The sequence below is a fragment of the Paramormyrops kingsleyae genome, chromosome 7 (assembly GCF_048594095.1).
Source record: "Paramormyrops kingsleyae isolate MSU_618 chromosome 7, PKINGS_0.4, whole genome shotgun sequence".
Lineage (NCBI taxonomy): Eukaryota > Metazoa > Chordata > Actinopteri > Osteoglossiformes > Mormyridae > Paramormyrops > Paramormyrops kingsleyae.
The window spans coordinates 10,330,958-10,356,109 of record NC_132803.1 but is presented as its reverse complement, the minus strand read 5'-3'; the positions used below and the strand labels follow the sequence as shown (position 1 = coordinate 10,356,109).

Genomic DNA, 25,152 nt, shown 5'->3' with positions numbered 1-25,152 from the left:
GCTATTCTTACAATAACCTAAAGTAGTGTTTCTCAACCAGGGACCCCCAGTAGGGAACTGGGAGGATGAGAAACACTGAGCTAAAGCAAATGCTTTATCACTTGACTCCCATGTATTTACGTTGAACCGAGGGCTGTCACGGCTGGGGGTGACATCCCATATGAAACACATACCTGCAGTGAAACACTGCATTAATCAGCCAGTGCACAGCTTACCTTAAAGGCACTGTTCTTGTAAGACATGCTCCCTCCATCTGCAGACACACGGGCCGCACATAACCATACAAATGTCAGAGTGTATTAGCTTCACCATTGTGTCGCAGCACCATTTATATGACAAACGTCTCACCACAAGATTTTCTGAGTGATGCAATTTTATTGTTCGGTACGCGTCCTGAAGAAGCCATTGATCCATTTTAGAGAGAATTTATCTCTCCTCCCACAACAAGAAGCTGCTTTCCTGGAATTTTCAAAGAACCCAGGAACAGTGGAAGATAAACAGTAACTACTAGTTAAAGATATTGGGTTCAATTGGACTTCTATTAGACTATTGGTTTAAATACCGGGAAAGGCACTTCTGTCGAACTCTCGAGCATGGTAATTAACCTTAATTGTGTAGAATTAAACTATGTAGAAAATACAAACAGGCAAGATTGAACAAACCTTTAGCTACACAGGCTGATGCGGATGATGCGACATTTAATGATCCAAAGATGCTCTGTCACCTGTTGATTTACTGCCGCACGTGTGACCTTACCTTTTAAAGGACTAAATCCCCCCCCCAAACCATAAATTGGACCAGTTACTTGAATGGGCTCCATACAATGGCAGATTTATTTGAGATAAAATATGGCAGGCTGTTCCATTCTTACAGCATCCATGAGAAGTAAAGTTGAGGCGATAAATTGACGGTGTTCGAGCAATAATGGGGCCAAAAGACTCACCAGGGTCACAGAGGGTCAGGGTTACTCTGTCACCATGGTGACCTAGGGAAAAGCAGGCCAGGGGTGGATTTTGGAATTGGGCATTTCAGTACCACTGGCAAGCCAGTTAGGAGCCAGGACTGGGCAGGAACTGGAGACTTTGGGGTTTCTGGCACTTTCCAAAGCAAACCCAGGGCATGCTGCTGTTATACCACATGGGAAGGACTGAACTGCAGGGTGTAAGACAACCTCGAGCATGTCATGTGTGTTTAAGGTGAATACCCCGTTTAAGTGAAAGGTGTAAAAGGCAGTGGCTGAAAGTGGAAATGGGGTGGGCGGGGGGGGGGGGGGGGGGGGGGGGAGTAATATAATAAGCATCTGTCCCAAATCAAATACTTGGTTGCTTTACAGTAGATGAAATGCAGTGTATGAAGTGAGCAGTACATACAAATCCTTGATATCGATGAGACAGTAGGAGAACGATACCCAGATGACACACTGCATCCTGGGAAATTCCCAAGTGTGCAGCCGGTGGAGATTACGCTATCCCACAAGGCCACTGCAGCTGCCACCAGAGACGAAGAAATCGGAGTAAAGATGGTGCAGGAAATGCCGGCTCTCTACAAAGATCGGTAGAACATAAAGCCAAGTTACATAAGTTGACCTGAGAATGGATTTTTTTTACCTGATAGTTTTTAAACAGTTTTTAAGTGTCAAGGAGGTCAAGCTACAGCCTTGGTACCCATCCAGGCCAGGTAATGCAAAACTGCAACCAGAGTATGTCCGAGTGCAATAGTACTGCTCTCGTGCATGCATGTAATACGTGCTACACTAACGGTCGAGTAGTACGAACTTGTAACAAAATTCAGTGTTTACTGTGTAAGTATTCGATTTCGGATGCATCCTAAATGTTGTAATATTGGGTTATTGCCATTTAATGTCTCTTATTTACTCTGCAATGTTCCAGTATTATTACTGTTTGTGTGTTTCTCATTGTATTTATTGTTTGCATGATTACACAATTGCACTTTTACCCTAGACTGTTGAAATCATTATTGTAATCATCACTTCATTTTGGACTATAACTGTTTCTGGTAAGAGGGTACTGTTTATGGGTCATTTGGTTTGTAATTCTGTATTTAATCACGCGCTGTCATCGAATCATTGTTAACATTTGTATAATATACCTGTGCATTGTGGGTCTTATTGTGTAACTGTGATATTTTGTATCTGGATAGTGAATCGTAAAGGCAGCCAGCACCCAGCACGCAGTTTAAACAGTTAATGAGCTCACCTGTGGGCAAGCCAAATGTTTCTTTACCTTAAGGAAATGTCTTATGTAACATATTTATGGTGTGTAGAAGCGCACAGAACACTCACTGGCGATGTTCCCATTACAACACCTTACGCTCTCCAGGTTGGGTCTGTTTACTCTCTCTTTTATTCGTCTTATTCACACAGCCAGCTTTCAAGCCTTTTCGTGGAATAATGAAAAGTAGAAAATTCTGTAAGTCTGTCATGTTCGTGTCCGTCAATGACCCTCTGCAATAAAAAATAAATAAACAGAGATGCGTCACGTCACGTTGGCAGCCCTACTTGCCTCCGTTCCCATGCCGGAGGACTGAATTAATCATAAGACCAGGCCTTGGCCCTGGGGCTGGGCAACCAGGAGGTCAGCGAAGCGTTTTCCTGTCAGGGTGAAGCTTGTTAATTAGGGTTATCTGGGTAGGGGCAGGAGGTACATGATTTGCATGTGAGGGAAATGATCAAATTAAGTTGGAGACACACAGAGGGACACACACACTGATGTAATGAAACTGGAGGGGTGATGATATAGGGCGGATGAGCGCTGTACCTGCACAGGACAACAATTAGCCTGGCAGGGCAAAGGAGGACGTTTATCACCCTGTGGGCTTCATTACACAGCATTTCCTGTGTAGAGCTGTCCTGCGTCAAAACACAGAGCTGTCCTGAGACATCTCTGCTACTCTACAGTATATACGTTTCTGCACCAGTGTAGACTCAAGCATTGCTGATAGGATCTCCCCACTATTTTTGTAAATTTGTTTTATTAGTCTTTCTATAGCTGAGGTCCTCCAACATACTGGGAAATCTGGGGGTTGGTGGCAGGATTGGCAGTCCAGCCACTGGACAGAACTCACACTCAGTGTGGAGCTGAGGTATCGCCCACTGCACGGCTGCACTCAGATTCTCACGCCTGCGCCATACTCACGCTCAAAGGTCCTCCAGCAATTCCCATTCTTGGATCAGAAAAGAAAGGTGTAAAAAATGCTGGGATCGCAGAATCCCATACCCCGGATTCGGCCGTGATGGACACATCCACTGCATGTGGATCGCGACGTGCCGTCAATCAGCTGAGACATGCCTTTGACTGCTGCTTCTGGGCCGGAGATGTGTGGAACTCCGGGCAGGAGCCGCGTCTCAGGCAGCAGTGTAAACAGATGACACAGCGGCATCCCCGTTTGCCCAGAATGTCATCTGTGAGCTAAGCAGAATCATTTCACCAGTTAAAGGGAAGGGGGTGTGTCACCCCCCATTGGAGAAAAGATTTAGACTTTAGTGCACTAGTAGTGCTGAGCAGAAAAGCACTTCAGTCCCAAAGATCCCAAAGATAATGACCCCCCCCTTTCAGAATTCACATAGATTTTATGCGGCTGGCTTTTTTGAGAAGACTCCTGAATTCTCGCTGTGCTAACAGAGCAGCACTGCAGGGGGAGCTGATTGGGACCTGCTGCCTCTCTTAGACCTGAGTCACCGAGAGCTTTGCTGTGCCAGAATGGAAAGCGATAGAGCAATAGAAAGGGCGGTTGGATGTTGTGCTGCGGAGAGCTGCTGCACAGCTTCTTCTTGATGGGAGATGGTGTGGAAGGATCAGTAACACGGAGGGCTGCTCTCGGGGGGAGGGCGGGTGAGCAGGACAGGTGGAGGGACTTCATGACTCTTACAGAAGGTGTTATGTGCATTGGTCACATGACTAACCAGATTTTCCCAACCATTTTCACAGCATGAGGCATATTTTCTTTGTCCTTGGGTCAGGTGATCAGGTTTGACACTTGGTGTTCTGAGATGGCGCTTCAGCTAACAAAGAATTTACTAATGACACCCAAACAGCAGAGTCGTCTGTTTGTAGCTCCATAAAAATACCTCATCCTGTCACAGATCCTGAAGAAGCCCCTTCCTTCTTACATAACCAGCGAGAATATCACGAGCACACCACACAAACCTTCTGCGCTGGAGTACAGCTGTACTTGGTCTTCATACGCTACACGTCATACATTTCATCAGAGCTCCAGTTGTCTACCTGACCAACAACTAAATCAAAGAAAATTAAGGTGGGGGAGTTTGCAGACGGTCCCTAGGAACCTTAGCGCTAGTCCCTGAAATGGTTTTATATGCAGGAATTTGACGTTCTGCAGCCCTTCATAGCTCTAGATAGGCTTCTCACGCCTGGCATCAGGCTCTCCAACCCCCTCTGCTTCTGCTGCTCTTCTCCACTTATGTCACCCAGATATTAACAACCTGCCTTGGCTTCTAGCGATGGTTCCCTCTGCAGACAGAAGGTAGGGAAACACACAGCTCACACATATGTATGAGTTTCTACGTTGTTATCATTTTGACAAGCAGACAGAAAGGGATTGAATTCAGCTGCAAGTGGCAACAGACTGCAGGTGTCTGCGGCTGGGTGCTGAGCTGAGGGAATAAGCACCAAAAATAAAGGTGAAGCAAACATGGTATCCAACCAGGCTTTAAGGAGGACTGTATTCTCCCAGGGTTCCTGCATCCAGACCCAACCAGAACAAAGAACACATGACTGAGGGGACACTGGTTTTATTGATCACCACAACAAGACCAGGCTGATAGCAATTACAGTTTACTCACCCGTGTTCCACAGATTTTTCTCCTAACTAATAATGGTATGAAAAGCTAATTCATATCAGAGGACAGAGGGCATCTATGCAAGGCGGTGCTGAAGCCTTGTACCTCCAGTATCTCATGAAATCATATTGCTGTGAGCCGCTTCTTCTCAAGAGCCTCACTGATCCACTGAGGTTAATCTGAAATCATAATTATTTGCCTGTAATTAAATGGTATCCCATTTATAATATCTGGTTCAAGTCACTCGTTTAAACATCCAAAGACACTTTGCTGAATTTATAATTTTAAAAGACTAATGCAATAAAAACTGGAAATTCTCATTTTATTCCCCACATTTTACAGTCTTTCATCTTTTAGCAGAACTGAGGGTCAGCCCCCCCCCACCACCCCGGCTGAGGTTAGCTGCTGATATGCAGCTTCAAACAATGGGTTTCTGACCTGAAAAATGCCCAGATTTTTAAAACCTCTCTTAGACCTTAGAGTAGGGATTCCTGAAGTTTTGATGTCCGTGCACCAGTTAATGTTGTATAAAAAACTCACAGGCTGGTTAAAATGGGGGGGTGGGGTGGGGCGACTAGTAGTGTTAATAGTTAATACTAGTTTCCATTTCTTTCAAAATGCACAAGTGAGGGAGCGTTAAAAAATGAAAACATACGGTGTTGGAAATTAACCAATTGCTCTGCAAAATCCCTGGCGTTTTGCGGCCCAGTGGAATTCTGGCCACGGAACAGTATCAGGACAGACCCCGACCTTAGAGCAGTGGCGGTGGGGGGGGGGGGGTGTATCATCCTTCTACAAAGTCATGTGAATCTGGTGTCTGGCTGGCTACCTAAGGGAACAGAATTAGCAACCCCCACCCCCACCCCCCGGGATCACCTCCGATGGGGTGAACCTGGCGGTGCAGTTTCCCTGGGGGGAAACACCCCCAAAATGAGACCCAGGGTGTTTTTTATCATAAATGGTCAGTTACTGTTTTCCCAGAGTCTCTCTGGACCCTGACAGTGGTTTGAGTTCTTCTTCCCATTAACCATAACTCCCCCCCCCCCATCTTGAACCCTAACCCTAACCATAAAACCTGTTTCGGTGCCATGCCCCCATGCCACTGGGTTCCATTCTCCAGTCTCTGGCCCGGTTTAACCATGTGGATGTTTGGGGGCACATCCTCGGGGGGCACCAGCCCCCGTCCCGTCCCGTCCCATTCACAAACAAGGTAATGCAATTTAATATCTAATGTATTTAATATGATTGTTTATCGTTCTTTTAATAGGGAACTCACTGAAAAGCCAATGCAATGGTTTCCCTGCATTAGATGCCTTTCCACCAATCAGCTCTGTTTATTTCTGACGTGACGTCATGCGTAGGGATACAGAGCCACATCTTGGTGGGTCACTGGTCCTTCTCGGTACTGTCGCCCAGGGGCACTTAGTGTCCGTAATCAAGCCCTGATCTGTCCTGCCGCAACCACGTTTCACCCGATTCATTTTCAGTAAAAGCATCCCTCAACCCAAACAGCATAGTAGGAATTTTATGATTGAATTTGATGACAAATCCTGACGAAGTTGTCAAACATTAGAAGCATTAACCAAATAGCTTGGCGGGAGCTTTGGGTGTCCCTCTCCCCCTGCCGAAGGAAATTACAAGCCCGAAACAGGTCACGACACCCGTGCAGCCGCTCGAGAACTGCCATGAAATGTATGGGGGGGGTTGGAGGTTCAGGGAGATTGAGTCAAGAGTCCAGTGAGTTAGAAATCACATCAGGAGCAGAGCCTCTGTGATGCTGGCAGGTAGCAGCAGCGCGGGGCCCCCACTGAGACCAAATCAGGATGCTTCTTGTTGTTTAGGGGGGCAGAGTGGGGGGGGGGGGCTGTTTGCCTGTTGCCACTTTGATTTCCCCACCTTGTCCACTTACGCATTGGCTTCCTCGCGTGACGTCTGCCTGACGCTGCTTGAGATTCTGCCAGCGCCGCTCAGCTAGGCTTCCTCTGAGAAGCCGGAGCACAGGAGGACGGTAGCTTCACGCTCGACCTTGAGAAACGACCACGGGGAAATCTGGGCAGATCTGTGGGAGGCCCGAACTGGACTGAACATTTCGTTTTTTTTAACTGGGACCTGGCACTCCTCATACCAGGCAGCTCCGGGGACTGGGCCTCCAGCGCGGATCAGCCCCTCCCATTGCAGATGGTTGTGTAACACAGAAGCATTTAGGGGAAAGTTACTGGAGGGAGGGAGGGGGGTCTTTCTCCACAGTGCTAAGTCACATACGTAAAAAAGCTAAGCTACCTCACACACTCCATACGGAACCTGGGATGCAGTCATGTGTTTGAGATACACACAATAGGGTTAGCCCAAACCCCCCCCCCCCCCCAACAATCCCAAAGTGTCTGATGGTGCATTTCGCTAAACGGTGACTTGGAACACAGATAGCGATTGAGTAATGACTTCATAATGAATCTGACATTCATCCCTAAAGTTTACCACGTATCCAGCACCATATGCTATTATTTCCAGAGGCTAAGAAGGTGCCATGTCTTCTGAAGGTAGACAGCACCCCCTAGCACATACTCGGTGACATTGCATGCCTGCAAATCAGGCCTTTTACGTCAGCGCATGGCACACGCACACACAGACACACACGGTCCTTAGGCAGCGCATTTTATGAAACATGAACAAGGGCAGCACATTAAACGAATACATGCAGACATAAGTCTCTGACTTCAAACGTAATCATAAAAATTGTCCTCACACTTAAAACGAGGGTCACCTTTCATTGAAATCGATGTGAAATTTCAGACCATGTAAGGACCAGTAACAAGTAACAAGTTTGTAACGCTACATATGTTTTGGCTTTGAAGGACAATGTTCATTTTGGCATTTGTGACTCCTTGAGAAGGTAGAAGGAAAGGCTGTGTGACTCAGACGAGCTTCATTGGCACGGGACCAGGGGACAGAGTAAAGCATTAGGTTTATTGATAACCACTCTATATATACATTTATATAGTGCTTGATGAAGAGATGTGACCTTTTACTAAATGCCGCTTTTTGTGTGTCTTAACTAGTTTGCAGCAGAGAATTGCTTTAATGTAGTGCTGATGGGCCATATTTCTTCGACGCCCCCTCCCCACACGCACATGTGGCCCCAACTCCCCTGTTACTAACAACTGACGTCATCTCTGTGCCGACGTAGGAGCCCCAGGACGCAGAGAGGGTGGCCACGTTTATGCATTTTCAGAATCAGTAAAAGAGTATCTCAAAGAGAAACCGACAACCAGCATTTAAAAAAAAAAAACAAAACAAAAAAAAAACAGACATTACAAATAAAAGCGCTCTTCATGAAACTGGGTTTTGTTAAACAACAAGCTGTCTGTCACAAAAATATCTGTATTTACTTTTATTAATTTTTCTATAATCATTTTTAAATGTGTCTGTGGCAAGCAGGCCTCTGGGGATTAACCAGTATTTACTAAATTTGTCCTTCTGAGGATCATCTGCCTGATCCTGAGTAGATGCCTGAAGGTGTTTCAGTGTCTTCAATATTTTTTTGTCCAGTTAATAATCACACAATATGCTTGCATCATAAACTGTGGTTTAAGAGATTCAGAGGTGGCACTAACTGTGACTCTTTATACTCAACTGGATGACTGAAACAAAAATCTTGGTCTGGATTTTTAATTCCTGGACCTGAACTGCCCACCTCTGAAGGGATTTGTTAACTTTACCAACCCGTTATTTTCGATGACCTTACAACGTGATTGATCTGTTGCCTGATTTACAAACCTTCCTCTAGGGCCGCCAGCAAAATCCACCCACAGGAAAAACTTTAGTAATCCATTTGTTAAGTTTCTATCTGAAAGCCAAGGTCAGAAAGCCCTTATATGTTTTCAGCTGATATTTTAATTATTTTTATTGACTGGAGTGCCTCTTGGTTTCAGACGATACCAGCCAAAGCTCATAAACTATTCTCTTTTGTGTTTATTTAACACAGTTGCGAAACCACATCCTTTTAAAACAACATTAGTCCATCGTCATTTCAGTTACTATCTGAGGAGTGGGAGCCTCGAGACGTTGAGGGCTCCATGAGGTTCTCCTCCAGAAGCAGAACCTTACAAGCAAGGCCTTCCACCGCCACGTGGTTCTCGGTGAAGTCTGTGGTCCCCAAAGAGCAAGCAGATTCGGCTTTGGTGAGCATGCAGGTCTCCTTTCTCCCCCTGACCTTTTTCTTTGTGACTGAGGCATACAGAGAATCCAGACTCTCCCTTGCGACCTGCAGGCCCTGCGTCTGGCAACCCGCGTCCTGAGACATGAGGGGATGCTGGCCACAAGCCGTGGCCGAATCTTCGTTCGTGCGTCTTTCTTCTTCCTCCTCCCCAGATGCCAAACCCCAGGCGTTTGCTCCACTGTGCTGCTCTTCTGCAGGCACAGCAGTGCAGACCATGTCAGGATCCCCTGGCAGCAGCTTCGTGGCGCCGTCAAGCTGAAGCGGCAGCTTGCTATCTAACACTAGGCCCCCAAGTTCTATGGGAAGCGCCATTTCAGCAAGTAGCTCTGCTTGCTGCACATACGGTCTGTCCCGATCCGTGCTGCTGCCCCTGGTCCCAGCAGGTGGCTGCTGAGTGGCAGTAAAAGTTTGAGTAGGACCACTGAAGTCCCGCATGGGTGACTCTGACTTCACACACTTCTCCTGTACTTGCTTGTTGATGGCGGTGTTGACAGCCTTTGAAATTCTCTGGTTTTTTTTGGTTTGGAATTTAAACTTGCCCTCCCCAGAATCACAGCGGCGTCCTGCCTCAAAATAGAATATTGACTGGGAAAGGCGGGAGGGAGATGGTTAGTGTCAGGATGTGCTGGAGTAATGTGTGTACACGAGCGTGACAATACGAGAAAAGAAAAATAAGCTGTTTTTGCACCATCTAGTGGCCGTAGGAAGGATATGTTTTTGTTTTTTTTTTCCACTTTACCTTGTAATATCCAAAGTAGCGTATGAATCGGTAGGGCCAGGCAAACTGCACCTCCTGGGTAAGGGGGTTCTTCAGCAGGATGTCCCTGAGTCCGACAGTGAGGATACAGGGTCCCTGAAGACCGCAGCGGACTGCCGCTTCTGTCCTCTTCACCTTGGCCGCGAAGTCTGTGTCTACTGGAGGCCACAGCACACGGAAAGACGTACAGTGGTCAGCAACTCAGGGCAGCAGGTCATGCAGCTATTTAGGAAGAACGCTGGATATTGATGTTCTAGAAGGAAAACCTAACAGGCACTTTAGCTGGGAGAACTTAATGAATACTGTACTATACATATATATATGGTATTCTATTAAGGGCGAAATTTAAAGCTATTAAAGTTAATATGATGTCTCTTCATATAAAGGGATATCTTAGTTGCATCAATAATGTACAAGGCCCAGGAAGAAAGCTACTGCAAACAGCCCAGCGAGCATCTGGGTATTTAGTGCACCTTGTGGGGAAGGTGGTCAGCAGCTACGACAGCAGGAAGCCGCTGAACTCCCAGGAAGCTTCTCAGGAGCTTCGTAAAACCGCCGCTTCATTTATCACCACGCGCGGTCTCAGTCCTGCACCTCACCGACTGTGCGTGCAGGAAAATTTTTCACATCATAGTGGTTTGGTTTCATTCGAGAACTTCTTGTTAAGCGTTTGTTCTATAGTTGATTGCAAACAACTTTTTCAAAATAAAAAGATATATAAATATATAAATCTTTATGTATGAGCATTCTCATCCTACATATATATATTCATGTGTTTGGATAGCTACCTATATCCAGGCTTGAGGAGTAACAGAAAACAAGGAATTGCATTAAGAATTTGGTTACAAAAAAATAACCAGATTACAGTTACATTTGTAATAAATCAGGATTACTTTTGTGTTATATTATAGTAAATCTGAAAATGAAGAATGGTATTCTGATGCATTTATACTGCTATAAAGTCATAGGAAGATATTTCCTGCACAACATCTCTCACAAGATCACTCTGCTACTGTTTATTATTTATTTATTTGTTTGTTTGTTTGTTTGTTTATTTAGTTTCACTCCATTTGACAAGAACTTTGCTGCTGGTGGATGCCCATCAAAAAAATCCACTTAGTTTGCGGAAATTTTGCAATTATTTTGTTTTTAAGGAAGAGAATGGAAATAATATTGCAGTACAATGCATATTATGTTGTCCAGCTGTGAAAATGCTGGCAACATCAAAGAGCTTGGTACCAAATATAAAGAAACTCTCAGAGGTAAAACTTGAAGACCAACTGCTAACATTTGCCACAGAGATCCAAGTCCCTTCTTTGTCTGCGGAATAAGTGTAAAACCAGAACAAACCCCACAGAGCCTACAGGTCCCTTCTTAACTCCAACTGACTAGAGACACCAAGAGTAGATCAGGGAACTCACAGGTGCTGGACCATGGATATTATCGTTATGGAAACGAAAACTACAACCACAAGAAAACGCTAAACAAATGCAATAAGATATGAAAATAAAGCTACACGAAAACTATAAATATTGCATCCCGACTAACTAAAATAAAAACAACTGTCAAATACTTTCCATTGTCATTTGTAATACTAACTACTTAAAGTAATGTTGGTAACACTTTACAATACTGGTCAACAAATAAGCATATATTAATAAATGAACTAATGCCAAAGTAACCATGAGTTAATGCATTTATTAACAATGTACACATCAGGAAATCATGAAGCATGCACCTTAACACCCAATGAAGTCATACAAGATTAAGCATTACTAAATGTCTTTCTTACCTATTACATTTCTGACCAAATTAATTATTGATTTCCTGATGTGTACATTGTTAATAAATGCATTAACTCATGGTTACTTTGGCATTAGTTCATTTATTAATATATGCTTATTTGTTGACCAGTACAGTAAAGTTACCGTAATGTTTATATTTAATTACTAATTAATAACATCTGAAACATGTTTTTCCCCATTTGAGGACATTAGTACCTAACGTGCATTGCATATCCATGTAGGATTCTCACACACACTGCTTCTCTAAAAATGACTAATACCGAAAATGAAACATCGCGGCCCTGAACTGACCGAAGTACTGCGGCGGAAAAATGAGAAGAGGCCATTTTATCGTGTATCGCTGATTGACTCGCCACTTAAACGGACCGCGGACACGCAATGCGTTTGCAAACACCGGGGGGTCACACATTAGACAGGAAGGTTCACACGCTGTAGGTCATACAACACGTACTAGAGCACATCATGATTAGAGGTAAAGGTACACGCGATCCTCGAGAGCAGTTATTTATAACTATACATACACAGGGGCTATTTACACGGATATCCAAAACCCACCGGCGGTACACCATATAATAACTATATAGGCCTATATACATATATCGTTATACTAAAAACTAACAAAACCACATTGAAAACTAACTAAAACTAGATAAAAAAACAAACTTAAAATCCCAACTTTTTTTTTTTTTAGATAAAACTATGATAAAACTGTTATGTTTCTGTCCCCTGGGTGTGAAACAGCATCTCCTACCATTGTTGTACGTGTCGTAGATGGGATTGTCCCTCATCCCTGAGTTTTCTCCAGAAAATTCCGGCTGCCTGCCACACTCCAGGTAGCTCAACTGCAATGAAATTGGAAATGACAAGTGCTAATTTAGGGACAAGAGCCGAGACATAGCCGGCATTTAAATTTAATTTATGAGTTGGTTGATAATGTTTCAATATTATTACAATAATATAATATAATATTATTTTCAGAAACAGTTATTTAAATCTTATTTTATTTACGTTGTGTTTCTCTGATTTGAACGTCGGAGAACCTGCAGCACTGTGGTGTCTGTGCTGAAATGGCTATTTCTGTGAATCCTGGGTGGTGCCGTCTGCTCACAGACGGCGTACAGAAGCATTAACTGGCGTGTTTAGTAAGAAAGAACTTAGTGAACAGCGCCACTGAAAAAACATAAACCGATTATTTGGAAAACTAACACTAATACCGATTGTTTGGAAGAGGCAGTCCACCAAAATAAATTTAAAAAAATAAATTGATTAGCCTACCTTCCAAAAATATGAAGTATTTATTTTTGACAAGAAAACAAACTCTGGCATACAACAACATTCGTAGAGCACTGCACTATACTTTATAACTGTCTATAATCTTATATATTTCTAACATTTATAACAGTTTGATTCATTTTTCAATAGTATCCTTTGGCTTCGCATTGTCTTCATTAAGTTTCTTTTGCTACCAAATGCTACCGTTATCCAGCCGTACTGCAGCCTCCCTTATTGGGACGGATTCGTTTTTTAGAAACTCATCGTACTCTTCACTGTCTTGCCTTACGGTGAGCAATCTAATTTGTTGTGTTTAAATATTTTTTAGTCGACCTTGCTCGTATAATTTTAGCAGAGCAATGCCTGCAAAATGCATTTCTAACGTCGTGTTCGGTAACGTTAAAATTCCACACATCATACATTTTTCTAACTTGTTACTACACGGATCTATATATGTGTCACAATTTTAAAGGGAATTATCGGGGGTAAATGTCGACTAATATTTAACCATCGGCTAATTGTTGTGTGTCGGGCCAATACCGATAGGTGACCGATACAGTCCGTGCATTTCTACTTAAAAGTGATATTAATTAGATTTCAGATACAGCCAAGTATCCCGGATTCAATTAGTTTAGTAAATGCCAGGACTAAACAACATTATATTGGTTTTGCTGCTTTTGTGATTTTTTTTTCTCTTATAGTGTTTGTCTTGAGTGCTGCCCTATGTGTAATATTAAGTGACACATGGGAACCAAAGTTACCAGAGGAAATCTGGACGTACAGGGAAAGATTTCTGATGCAGCTTCTGGATCCAGCCTTCCAGCTCGGGGAAGTAGGCGGCAAACATGAAGGAGTCTTCAGCAGTATCTAACACAAAAGGTGTACACCCAGTCGGACAGTCTGGCACCTCTGACCTCACGGCCGCCACATGGACATCATCACGCAGAACAATCACGCTGTCTAGCTTCCCCAGGGTTTTCCCAGAATCCTCCAGGCAGCTTGTGCTCTGTGCCTTGTACCCGAAGAGCTCCATTTGGGCTGGAGAAGACCCGCTTTCCTGTCGAATGATGGCCCAAACCATTTCCCATCTCTGCCAGGGGACACATAAGGATTACAAAGCATCAGTAACAATCAGTCATCTTCTGCTCATCAGCAGCAGCCATGTGACCATGAGTTAAGAGGAGGTAGCAAGTATTGCGGTTATGTAGCTAAAGTTCTTGCTGCTTTAGTTCCATTGCAGGTAGACTACTGGTTAAGGGCCTTGATTGGTAACTATAAAAAGATGCTATTCAGTTCCCACAATGGACACTTCCTGTAAACTCTTGAGAAAGTTGCCTAAATACAATTTCCATGGCAACAGTATCCTGCTGTGCAAGTGGTATGTCATGTTGTAAGCTTGGAAAGTCATTCTGGGTAACTACATAACTCCGTTATACAAAAAATCCATATTATTTTAAATCGTTATACAAAAACTCATAAAAAAAATCCATATTATTTTAAAAACTCTCCTTATGTTGCTTCTGTTCCTGTAGGTAAAGTTGTCTCTGAACCAGGGGCATGGGGACCAGGGATGGGGGGTACATGGACCCAACAATATTTAATTTGGCTTCATTCATTCCCCCCCCCCCTCCAAAAAAAGTAGACCTTTAAATTTAAATTTTAAGTTGCGTTCCTCCCAATATCAGATTCTCCTACGCCCTTGCCCAAAGCAACTAAAATATGTAATGTCTTCAGATTTCTACACAAGGTTTCCTTCAAAAAAGAGTGCAGAATTTGTACATTTGAAATATTTTAGTTTGACCTTTTTACTTTGGAAGTTTTAGTACAAGTAGCAATTTCAGCCTGTTAGCATCTCCAGCTGCATCGCAGACAGCACTGTGAGAAAGTCTTAAGCTGCCAAAGAAATTTATGTTGGTGTATAAGTATGATATTGTATCTGTCATAGTGTGTTACCATTTCGACACCTCTCCGAAAAATCACCCTAGAATTTGTGGTAACCATCTTATATATCCATGTATTTGTTAACTTGAGGACTAGTATACTATATATAGCTAATCAATACCTCATTAAATGGTTTAACCTATTAATGAAATGCTTTATAAGTTAATTAAGTGACGTTCAGGTGGTGAAATGTAACAAATACATGGATGGCTGTGGTGCCACTGAGAAGAGGTTAGGGAACCCAAAGCTGTGTTCATCTAGTCATCCAAGAGGAAAACAGTAACTTTTTGGTGGACGGAATAGATTTTTAATTTTGTTACTGCTCATTTGCATATATTTTATTAAATGTTTTTCCTATGAGTAGATATACTGATGACATAATACTATCCAGAAGGGATCACTCCTTCTGTGGGTTAGGAAACCAGTTTAACATAATTCGCTGGTTTTGCTTGATTCATGGCAGGACTTCAGCTTCACTGTGAGGTACAATGCAGGAGGACATTTTTGACATGATGATATCGGTTCAAATCAGCACTGTATGCAGAACATACTTTGGAGGGCATCTAGAAAATCACCCATCTCTTGTGGGTCACTGGGTTTCCAGATGACATATCTTCAAGTGCGTCAACAGACATGCCGAGCACATAAGCTGAAGCATTTCTGTAAGCACGAAAACACCAAGCCGAAACGCTCCACGCTTTTAAAATGCCTCTGTTTTCTATTTTCTGTCAAGAAAATTAAAAACATGTTTGCGGTTCCCTCCTTACTTTCCAATATGGCTGTCTCATCTTTATATGAGGACATTCGGCCATTCGGCCAATCGGCGAAATGAGAGGCATTACACTGGGGTTCCCCTATTCCAGTCCTGGAGGGCCAGTCTGCACCCAGTTTGCAAGTTTCCCTGCTCAAACACACATTATTCAGCTCACCAGCCAATTGCCAAGTTTAGTAGGTGTGTCTGAGTAGGGAAATCTGCAAAATGTGCTGCATACTTGCCCTCCAAGACCGGAATTGGGAAATCCTGCTATGAACTGTCTGACAGCAGTTCCCTGTCTCTCCTTTCAAACTACAGAAACAGGAACAACTCACCCCTGCCAAGGCCCATAGCAATAAATAAACTGTGGTAGCGGGCTAGCGCAAATTTCAAGGTGCGTTTAGACTTACAATTTTACTACCAGGCTACAGGTAATAAAAATTAGTAATTAAAAATATTTCGGGGTTTCAAACCCATACATAGCCTACATAACACCTCGCGGCACATTGTGGGGTCTAACCAAAGGCTGACTTTTCAGCTCCTGAGAGAACTCAGACCACAGCAGCAGGATTGAAATATTGGCCTACTCGACTAATAAATTTAATAATAAATACTCCTCGATGCTAATAAATACCCCAGCTTCATACAAGCTTGTCACATACAAGACCATTAGAAGCAATTCCTGAACACCTGATATGAAGTTTGGGAGCCTACCCTCCTGAGCCTCTTCCGCTGGATGTACAAGGGCCCCTGCTTTTGGATGAATTCATCCATGGCGTCCCCGTTCTCTCTCCACTTAGGCTCTGTCCCACCACCGTCTGCCAGATCTTCTCAGTACCAGTTCTAGCCGGACTGTCTTCCACCCCAGTGGTCACAGTGCCTCCTGACCGTGTTTGGCGGGGCAATCCGTAGGTACAGTTGACTTCAGGGACACATCAAGTAAAACACGTGTGTTCCTGCCAGCAGACGCAGCCCCTGTGTGGAACTCCAGTTCTGAGAACTTACTTCCTCATTTCAATCTGTAGAGCACAACAGTGTAAATGTCAGTCTGCTGCCACCACAGTTAAATGAGCACTTACAGTCAATGAAACCTGATGTATAACTATTGTCCTTGCAAAAGGATCTAATGCAACATTGAAATGCCTGGGAAATAGTAGAGGCTCAATGTGTATTTTAGGCAACTGTAACACTGTTACATTATGAAACATTAGTGATTGTTCATTTCCCATGACGTGTGAGCACATTGGGGGTGAGGGTGTCTGACCACATTGGTGTACGACGTCACTCCTGACATGCCCAGCCTCAGAAGTCATGGTGCGTGGGTTGGCAGGGACTATGTCGGTACAGGCAGCTCCTCTAAATCTAAATCGTTACTCTTTTGGTCCAGTCACCTTGTGGTCCCCACTCTTTTTTTTAAAAAAAATTTTGCTCAGTTTTTAATCTAACAAACCACAGCTCTGTGTGGTTAAGAGTACAGTTTCCTGTGCACTTTTCAGCTTAATAGTCATGTCAATCAGGAGTTTTTTTCCGTCTTCATTTTCACACAGGAAGACAAAACGGCCGCCCCCTTCCATCCTGCAAGCCTGTTCAAAAATAGCTTTGCCTTTTTTGAATACCTTTGTTTCTAAATCGTGTGCTATGTATGAGTCTCCAGTAACATTTTCAGCAGCAGATGCAGAAGTGGATGCAGATTTTTCTCTGTAAGCTAAGCAGAAGAGAGAACACATTTTATTTTAATGTTTCTGTCCAGATGTACTCACATTTTGTGTGTGTGTGTGTGTGTGTGTGTGTGTGTGTGCGAGCAGGTATACCTATCCTTATGGGGACACAATGTCCCCATAACGTGATAAATATCCGTTTTTTTTTTCCCTTATGGGGACCGGTTTCCTATTGTATCTAACTGAGTAAATTTTACCTACACTTTTTGTGTATTACATTAAGCCTACATTTGATACCGACTAATTACTTTGATACTGTCCATATCAGATACTTCAAAACTTTTACTAAATTTGTATTTTAATGGGTGTTTTTTAACTCTTACCAGAGCCATTTTCCATGTCTAATTTTACACAAGTACTGTTTTTAGGTACTCCGCCATTGTGTAAGTGTGTGTGTGTGTGTGTGAGCGGGTTTACCTATCCTTATGGGGACATAATGTCCCCATAACGTGATAAATATCCATTTTTTTTCCCTTATGGGGACCGGTTTCCTGGTCCCCATAAGGGAAAACTCTATTTTATAAAAATCAGTGACTGCTATGAAAAAAAATTAAAATGCAAAAACTCTTGTATTTTGTTAGGTTACTTATGGTTATGGTTAGGGCTGGGTAGGGGTTAAGGTTGTCATAGTTAGCGTTAGCATTTTTCCCATTGAAATGAATGAGCGGTCCCCATAAGGATATGTTTACCCTACATGTGTGTTTGTGTGTGTGTGTGTGTGTGTGTGTGTGTGTGAGAAGGTCAGATAAAGTAGACGTAAATAGTGTGCTGAATCACACACACAGCCCCAGCTTTAGTGCCCTGCTTGATATACTGTATGAACCCAATGCTACAGCCCTTTAAAGGGGCCATTTGGACACTAAAATGGTCAGTTGACTGGGAGCAGTCTAAGCATATTGACTAGGCTTGGTTCTCATGTTTTGTTTTTTACGAACATGATAGATGGACATGTGCAGAAAGAGGCCCTTTTACTTCCTCTTATTAGGAGACAGCGGTACGAGAACAAATCCACTGTGTCTCCATCTGCTCTCCTAAGCGGCACTCAGTGACACACTCTCCCCAAAGCTATACCCTAAGCACCAATAATCAACCTTTTTTGAGTCAAGCGTCTGTATTACTAAGCTCAGCAAAGTTCTGTGGAGGGCAACCTTATTCGAAGATATGTCTGAATGTGGTTTCACAGCTCAGCTCATTTGTGTTTGAGTTTTTTCTGCCCTGCAATCAGAAATGGGCACAGTTGCCCTGGCAAAGTTAAAAAAATATCCAATGGTGAGCAGTTTGAAGGTAACCCCCCCCCCCCCCTTCCAGAAAGCCAAAAGGTAACACTCTCATGAAAATCCTAATTGAAGTATGGTGACTGTGGTAAAAGAAATAAAAAATAACCAGAAACAAGATTGGAAACATGTAATGTCCAAACCAGTGGAATTAACACACAGGGTCCCCTTTTGAAAAGGCTATTTGTAACAATGAGTCATAATTGCTGGCTCCGGACACAAGCAACTTTATTACGAGCAAAACTCAAAAGAACAAGAAAGAAAAGGGAACAGAAGGAGTCTAAAAAAAGACAGGCAGAAAAAAACTGGAACTACCAAGAACTTCACTGAAAACAAGGAAACACAGAGCAATCTAACAAGACCTGTAATAGGGTTTGCAGCGAGGGGCATCCAAGATAGAATACAGACAAGCAGATTCACACAGTAAAATAGCTGAGAGAGAAACAGGGCATGGGCAGGCACACATACCCACATGGTGTAAACGAGGAGCAGATGCGGGCCAGGCACACATACCCACATGGTGTAAACGAGGGGCAGATGCGGGCCAGACACACATACCCACATGCTGTAAACTAGGGGCAGATGCGGGCCAGGCACACATACCCACATGGTGTAAACGAGGGGCAGTTGCGGGCCAGGCACACATACCCACATGGTGTAAACGAGGGGCAGATGCGGGCCAGGCACACATACCCACATGGTGTAAACGAGGGGCAGATGCGGGCCAGGCACACATACCCACATGGTGTAAACGAGGGGCAGATGCGGGCCAGGCACACATACCCACATGGTGTAAACGAGGGGCAATTGCGGGCCAGGCTCACATACCCACATGGTGTAAACGAGGGGCAGATGCGGGCCAGGCACGCAAACCCACATGGTGTAAACGAGGTGCAATTGCAAGCCAGGTACACATACCCACATGGTGTAAACGAGGGGCAGATGCGGGCCAGGAACACATATCCACATGGTGTAAACGAGGGGCAGATGCGAGCCAGGGCTGCGTCCTGTCACCTATTCTGTTCATCCTGTACACCAATGACTGCAGGTCCTCCCACCCAGACTGTCAGCCAGTGAAGTATGCGGATGACGCAGTTCTCCTGTCTCCGCTCTCTGGCTCCTCACATCACCACAGCTCAATGCTCAGTGAGTTTGTGCAGTGGTGTGACAACACCTCCCTGGAGCTAACGTGGAGAAGACCAAGGACATAGTGGTGACTTTCTCTAGTAAACAGAGGGAGCTGGACGACAGGTTCTGTCAGCATAATCTATGGGCAGATAGTGGAGGTGGTGGAGGAGTACAAATATCTGGGCACTATCCTCGACTGCACCCTAAAGTTTGCCTCCAACACCGAGGACATTCTAAGGAGATGTCAGCAGCGGCAATATCTCCTAAGGAAGCTCAACAGCTTTGGGTCAACAAGGTCATACTCAGAACCTTTTACTGTTTCTCCATCACCTGCTGGTATCACTCCACCAGCCTGCAGCACCAGGACCCGCCTGGCAACACAGTGAAAGTCTGCTCTAAGATCATCGGACTCCCGGTCAGAGCACTTTCCTCCCTGAGCGAGCAGCAAACTCTAAGAGCAGCGTGCAGGATTCTGCAGGACCCTCCCATGCTCAGTACCCGGAGTTTGAGCGGCTCCCCTCAGGACGACGGCTCCACTGTCCCGGCTGCAGGACACAGAGGAGGAGAGTGACCTTCGTTCCCAGGGCTCCTCAATTCACAGACTTCTTTCCCCCCCCCCGCCTCCCTGCACTGGAACCTGTCAGTCATTCCACACTTGACCCCCCCCCCTCACGCCCAACAATCCCTCCCTTTTACATATTTATTCAGTTCTCATCTACCTGATTCACTGTCATTTTGCACAGCATCTTCTAAATACTGTTGCGCTTTATATCACTGTGTCCTTGTTCAACTGTCCAGAAGATGAGATTCCTTATTAATAGAGTGACCATGACACCGTTGTATCTTCTGACCGTTTGCCCTGAACCAAATCCTGCTCTCCCTATGAATGCAGGACTGGACTGGGATTAAAAACGGAACCTGGACTTTTGGCCTTGCAGGCCCATCACAAATCCATACCTATGATGAAATTGTGCCATCCCTGCACAGCATCTGGCCAGCCCGGCCCCACCTGTGCTGGCGGCTCTCCGTATCTGCAGGTTCCGCATCCGTGATTTCAACTAACCACGGATTGAGAACATTAAAAAAAAAAAATATCCTGAAACTTCCAAAAAGCAGAACTTGAATTAGGCACAAGCTGTGCAGTACACAGAATCTATGCGAGTGAAGTGACATGTAGTTCTGTGTATGTGTGTGTGTGTGTGTGTGAGACAGAGAGAGAGAGAGAGAGACAGAAATAAAAATATATTAATAATTATGCTAAGTATATGTACTACGATGGTTGTGTCTGTACTGAACATGAACAGATTTTTTAAGCAAGTCCTCTTTACATAGTTCTCAGAATCCCAGCTGTATCTTCTCTCTGCTGAGATTATCGCTGCCGGAAGAGCAGCTCTGAAAGGCTGAGAAAGAGCTTCTATCCCCAGGCGATCTGGATCCTAAACAAGGCCTCCACATCCGCCCCCCCCCCCCCCCCCCAGTGCTACTCCTGTACACCCTCACTTACCCCCTTTGCACAGTTGAGATGCAAACACCCACCTCATTTTATCAGTGCACTGCACTACTTCCGTCACATTATTGCATCATCCGCACATATTTACAGCTGCTTATAGTTATTTATAATCTAGTTTTAAGTTGATGTTTATCATGTTTCTATGTCCTCATACTCATCTCATCGCAATCTTGCAGCCAGGCAGACCAACATTTCACTACACACTGTACAAACTTTTCACTTTGACATTAACTATTTACATAGCATTAGGTATTGTAAATAATCTAGAGATGATTTAAAGTACGCAGAAGGATGTGCACAGGTGCACAGGTTATATAGGGACTTGAGCATCCACAGACTTTGGTATCCGCAGGGGGTCCTGGAACTAATCCCCTGTGGATACTGAGGGTCTTATAGAAGCCAAAATGGGGCAGGTGAAAATCAAAGAATTCCTGTGTATTTCAATAATTGACAAATAAAGTAACGTTCATTCCCATGCTTAAATACTAAAGCTGCTCATCTGCTGCCTGTAGCAGCATCATCCATGATCACCACACTGTGTCTCTCTCACACAAGACTTGTACCAGACCATCAAATGACACGCAGAAGCTGCATTGACTTTATCAATCAATGTCGTCTCATTCAGAAGTGTCACGGGGGGTCTGGAACCTATCCTGGAGGCTACGGGCACAAGGCAGGTAACAACCCAGGATAGGGTGCCAACCCATCGCAGGGCACACTCACACACCATTCACTCATTCACCATTCACTCACCCACACACACCTACGGGCAATTTGGAAATTCAGCATTCTCTCTCTCTAAAGAACTTGTCACAAAGCCCTTTACAGTATAGTCATTTGCAGTTTATAAGCAATAAACAAATTTTTAACTAGGACCAAAATTGAATTTAAAAAAAGAGAGACCTCAGAAAGAGAGATCTCAGAAAGAGAGATCTCAGAAAGAGAGACCTCAGAAAGAGAGATCTCATGATGGAGATCAGTGATGGCCAATGTTAATACCAAGCTCTGATCACCTAATAGGGATAAACACATAAATGCAATGTTCATGTGACAGAACTGGCTTCTTAGCTCACAAACAGCTCCCTAATCAGGATCCATTCCTTATTCAAGTGGTAGGTGTTTTCTTCTAGACTGTATTATAGATTGTGTTTGAATCCTGGACACATGCACATAGATGAGCGCATGCAACAGAGACTCTGTTAAAGGTTATTCTGTTATTGAGTCCTGGCTCAGCAAGATAACCAAGATACCCATCTTATGAAGAAAAGAATCAGGGTTGTGTGTATGAAAGAGAATCGTAACTCACACATGGGAGCAAATCCATTTTAGAGAAAAATGATACATTATTCATTCTCATAGGGAAACTTTTTTTTGCCTGCCCCATCATCTCTCCACAAGACTCAGACACACATACAGGTGAGAGCAAACTGGGGGTCACAGCACAGGGTCAGCCAGCATGCAATGTCCATAAAGTTGGGGGTTAAATATGTCGCTCAAGGGTTCAACAGCAGCATCAGTCTGCTGGCCCTGGGATTTAATCTGGTGACCTTCTAATCATAGACACAGAGCTATAACCTGCTGAGCCACACATCAGCCCCCGGACACTGACATGTTAAATAATGTTTTGTAAACTGCTGTAAATTTGACTGACAGATACATCCGGGGGTGAGCACAGAAATGGCACGTTCACACGTCAGATCTAAAGTCCTGCAGCTGCATCCTGTACTAGATGGAGAGTCAGTCAGCAGCTAGAGAAAAAATGTAATCTGGTTTCACCCCACGCGTTTAGTTGTTTACTTTATTCAGGGTGTCAGATTTGTGACTCATCTGACAATATAATTTTTTCCACTCAGCATCACATTACTCACAGCAGTACATTTTTACATATAATGAGATGTTTACTTACAACCTGGAGGATGTATCCCATGCTGCAACAGCCTTAACTAACTGTGCTTCATCAAACCTGTGGCTAATGACTAACATTTTCAATCAGCTGATTCAGAACTGTTTGACTGTTTCACACTGTGCCTCAAATGAATACAAACACATCACGGTCAGGGGTGGAGATTTCAGGTCCACAGAGTACAAATCTATACTTATTACTACTAATTTATAATGGATAAACAATACAAATGAGTCAAAAAAAAGACCAGAATCATAAAACAGAGAAAATATGGACACTATCTATCTATCTACTGAATGATTAATGCTGTGAACATTGATTAATGATTTTGTCATTATTAAAGTGAAATTTGTGCACAGTGTGCTAAGGACATATTCTGCCACCAGGTGGCAGCCGAATATTAAGTTCTACATAAGTAGCGCACAAGGCCGACAACTGCGCACTTGGTCTATTTAACTGAATAGGAATTTGTACTGGATAAGAAATTAGAGGATACCTGGTGTATATATAATGTTGTAAATAACAAATAAGTCTATCATAAATGTATTATTGGTAGATAATGTTTGGCCAAAGAGTTGATAGCGATGGACTACAGTATGTGTTTGTTAAGTAGAACAAACTATTTTAAACTTGCTCTATTTGAAAGCAAATATTTTGAGATTTCATGTTATATACTTGCTTGATGTGATGAAGTGACTTTAAAGTGGCTGTTTATACTAATTTGTACTATAACATTTTTGGCAGTGTGAGTGAATGGTGTGTGACTGTGCCCTGCGATGCGTTGGCGTCCCATCCTGGGTTGTTCCCTGCTTTGTGCCCTGCGATGCGTTGGCGTCCCATCCTGGGTTGTTCCCTGCTTTGGGCCTGCAGCCTCTGGGATAGACCCTAGACCCCCAATGACCCTGAATAGCACAATGGAAAATGGATGGTTGGATGGAAATATTTGGTACTATAAACTATACTGTTTTTCTGAGCTACTGATGTTTATTTGAGTTTGAGAAAATGAAATAATCATAACAGTCAGTAACGCACTGCTTCACAAAGACTGTCCATTTAATTTTTATCATATGAAATTATATGAACTGGTATGATCGGTTATCACAATTATAGCTCATTAAAATATCAGTATCAATTACATTTAATAAAATAAGAATATATTGAGGTTGTAAATATACACTATTTTTGCTGAAGAAATTACATGTTGTCTGTTTTCTGGTTCAATATTTTTTTAGCAAACTAATCAGGTCAGATAACTATAATCTATAGTCACACAGTGACAGGAAAGGTTCAGCATCAGCTATATAAATCCCTAATCCATTAACGTTATGGACACAGCAGTTGGTTTTCCAAAGCCTTTTTGTCTGTGACTTGTATAGCGTTACAAGCCTTGCACACAGACAAGTATTCAGGGATTAGTTTCCCTTTCAGCGGAGATGAAGCCCTGATAGGCCATGGCATTGTGGTCAGATCCTGTGATCTGCCATTCTAAACTGGCAGGACTCTTGTACAGTAATGTGTATAAAGACTACATTTAAATGGAGACAGCAGCCGTGTGCCACAGGGGTTGACGCCATAGCCCCATACCTCCAGGGTGTGAGGTTATAAAGCTGCCCGCAACCCTATGTGTGTGGAGTCCGCACCTTATCCTCATGTCTGTGCAGGTTTTTTTTCGGAGTACTCCGGTTTCCACCTGCACTCCAATATCATTCAGTTTAGATGAACTGGTGTCTGTAAATGATGGAGTAACTGGCCTCCCATTCGTGGTGTCCGTCGCCAGCCTCATGATCTGCGGTTACTGTGTAGGCTTCAGGCTCATCAAGACTGTATAAGTAGGATGGGAAGATGGATGTAATAACAGTGTAGCCTGTAGCCCTTGCATTAGATAAGATAATGGAAAAAATTAGTAGGCCTACCATAAGCTTAAATTGTATGACTTCCCTTCTATGTAGTAGTAATACAAGCAACAGGTAGAACAATCTTAAGGTTGCTGGTTCAGCTCCTATTTGAAGGGATAATGTAATATACTACCTAACTGCTCAGCTCCCTAAGTGCTGT

General features: G+C 43.6%; 1 protein-coding gene across 3 annotated transcripts; it reads right to left on the bottom strand.

The window, feature by feature from the left end:
- Window positions 1–7,764: 7,764 nt before the first annotated feature.
- dok2l (docking protein 2-like) lies at window positions 7,765–16,598 on the bottom strand. 3 transcript variants are annotated; one of them, XM_023808277.2, is made up of 5 exons: window positions 16,255–16,598; window positions 13,651–13,959; window positions 12,349–12,439; window positions 9,775–9,947; window positions 7,765–9,620 (listed from the first exon to the last, which is right to left on the bottom strand). In XM_023808277.2, exons 1-5 carry the CDS (start codon window positions 16,336–16,338, stop codon window positions 8,847–8,849), a joined length of 1,431 nt encoding a protein of 476 aa, XP_023664045.1. In that variant the 5' UTR covers window positions 16,339–16,598; the 3' UTR covers window positions 7,765–8,846. The 3 variants fall into 3 exon arrangements, with proteins under 3 accessions (XP_023664045.1, XP_023664044.1, XP_023664046.1); XM_023808276.2 differs by having other exon boundaries at window positions 9,775–9,950; window positions 16,255–16,596; XM_023808278.2 differs by having other exon boundaries at window positions 9,775–9,950; window positions 16,279–16,594.
- Window positions 16,599–25,152: the final 8,554 nt, after the last annotated feature.

Coding starts and splice junctions, on each gene's coding strand:
- dok2l (XM_023808276.2), bottom strand. CDS start 16,338: ATGGATGAATTCATCCAAAAGCAGGGGCCCTTGTACATCCAGCGGAAG. Junction 9,951..12,348: donor CTACGACACGTACAACAATG/GTAGGAGATGCT, acceptor TGTGGCCTCCAG/TAGACACAGACTTCGCGGCC. Junction 9,621..9,774: donor GCTACTTTGGATATTACAAG/GTAAAGTGGAAA, acceptor CGCCTTTCCCAG/TCAATATTCTATTTTGAGGC.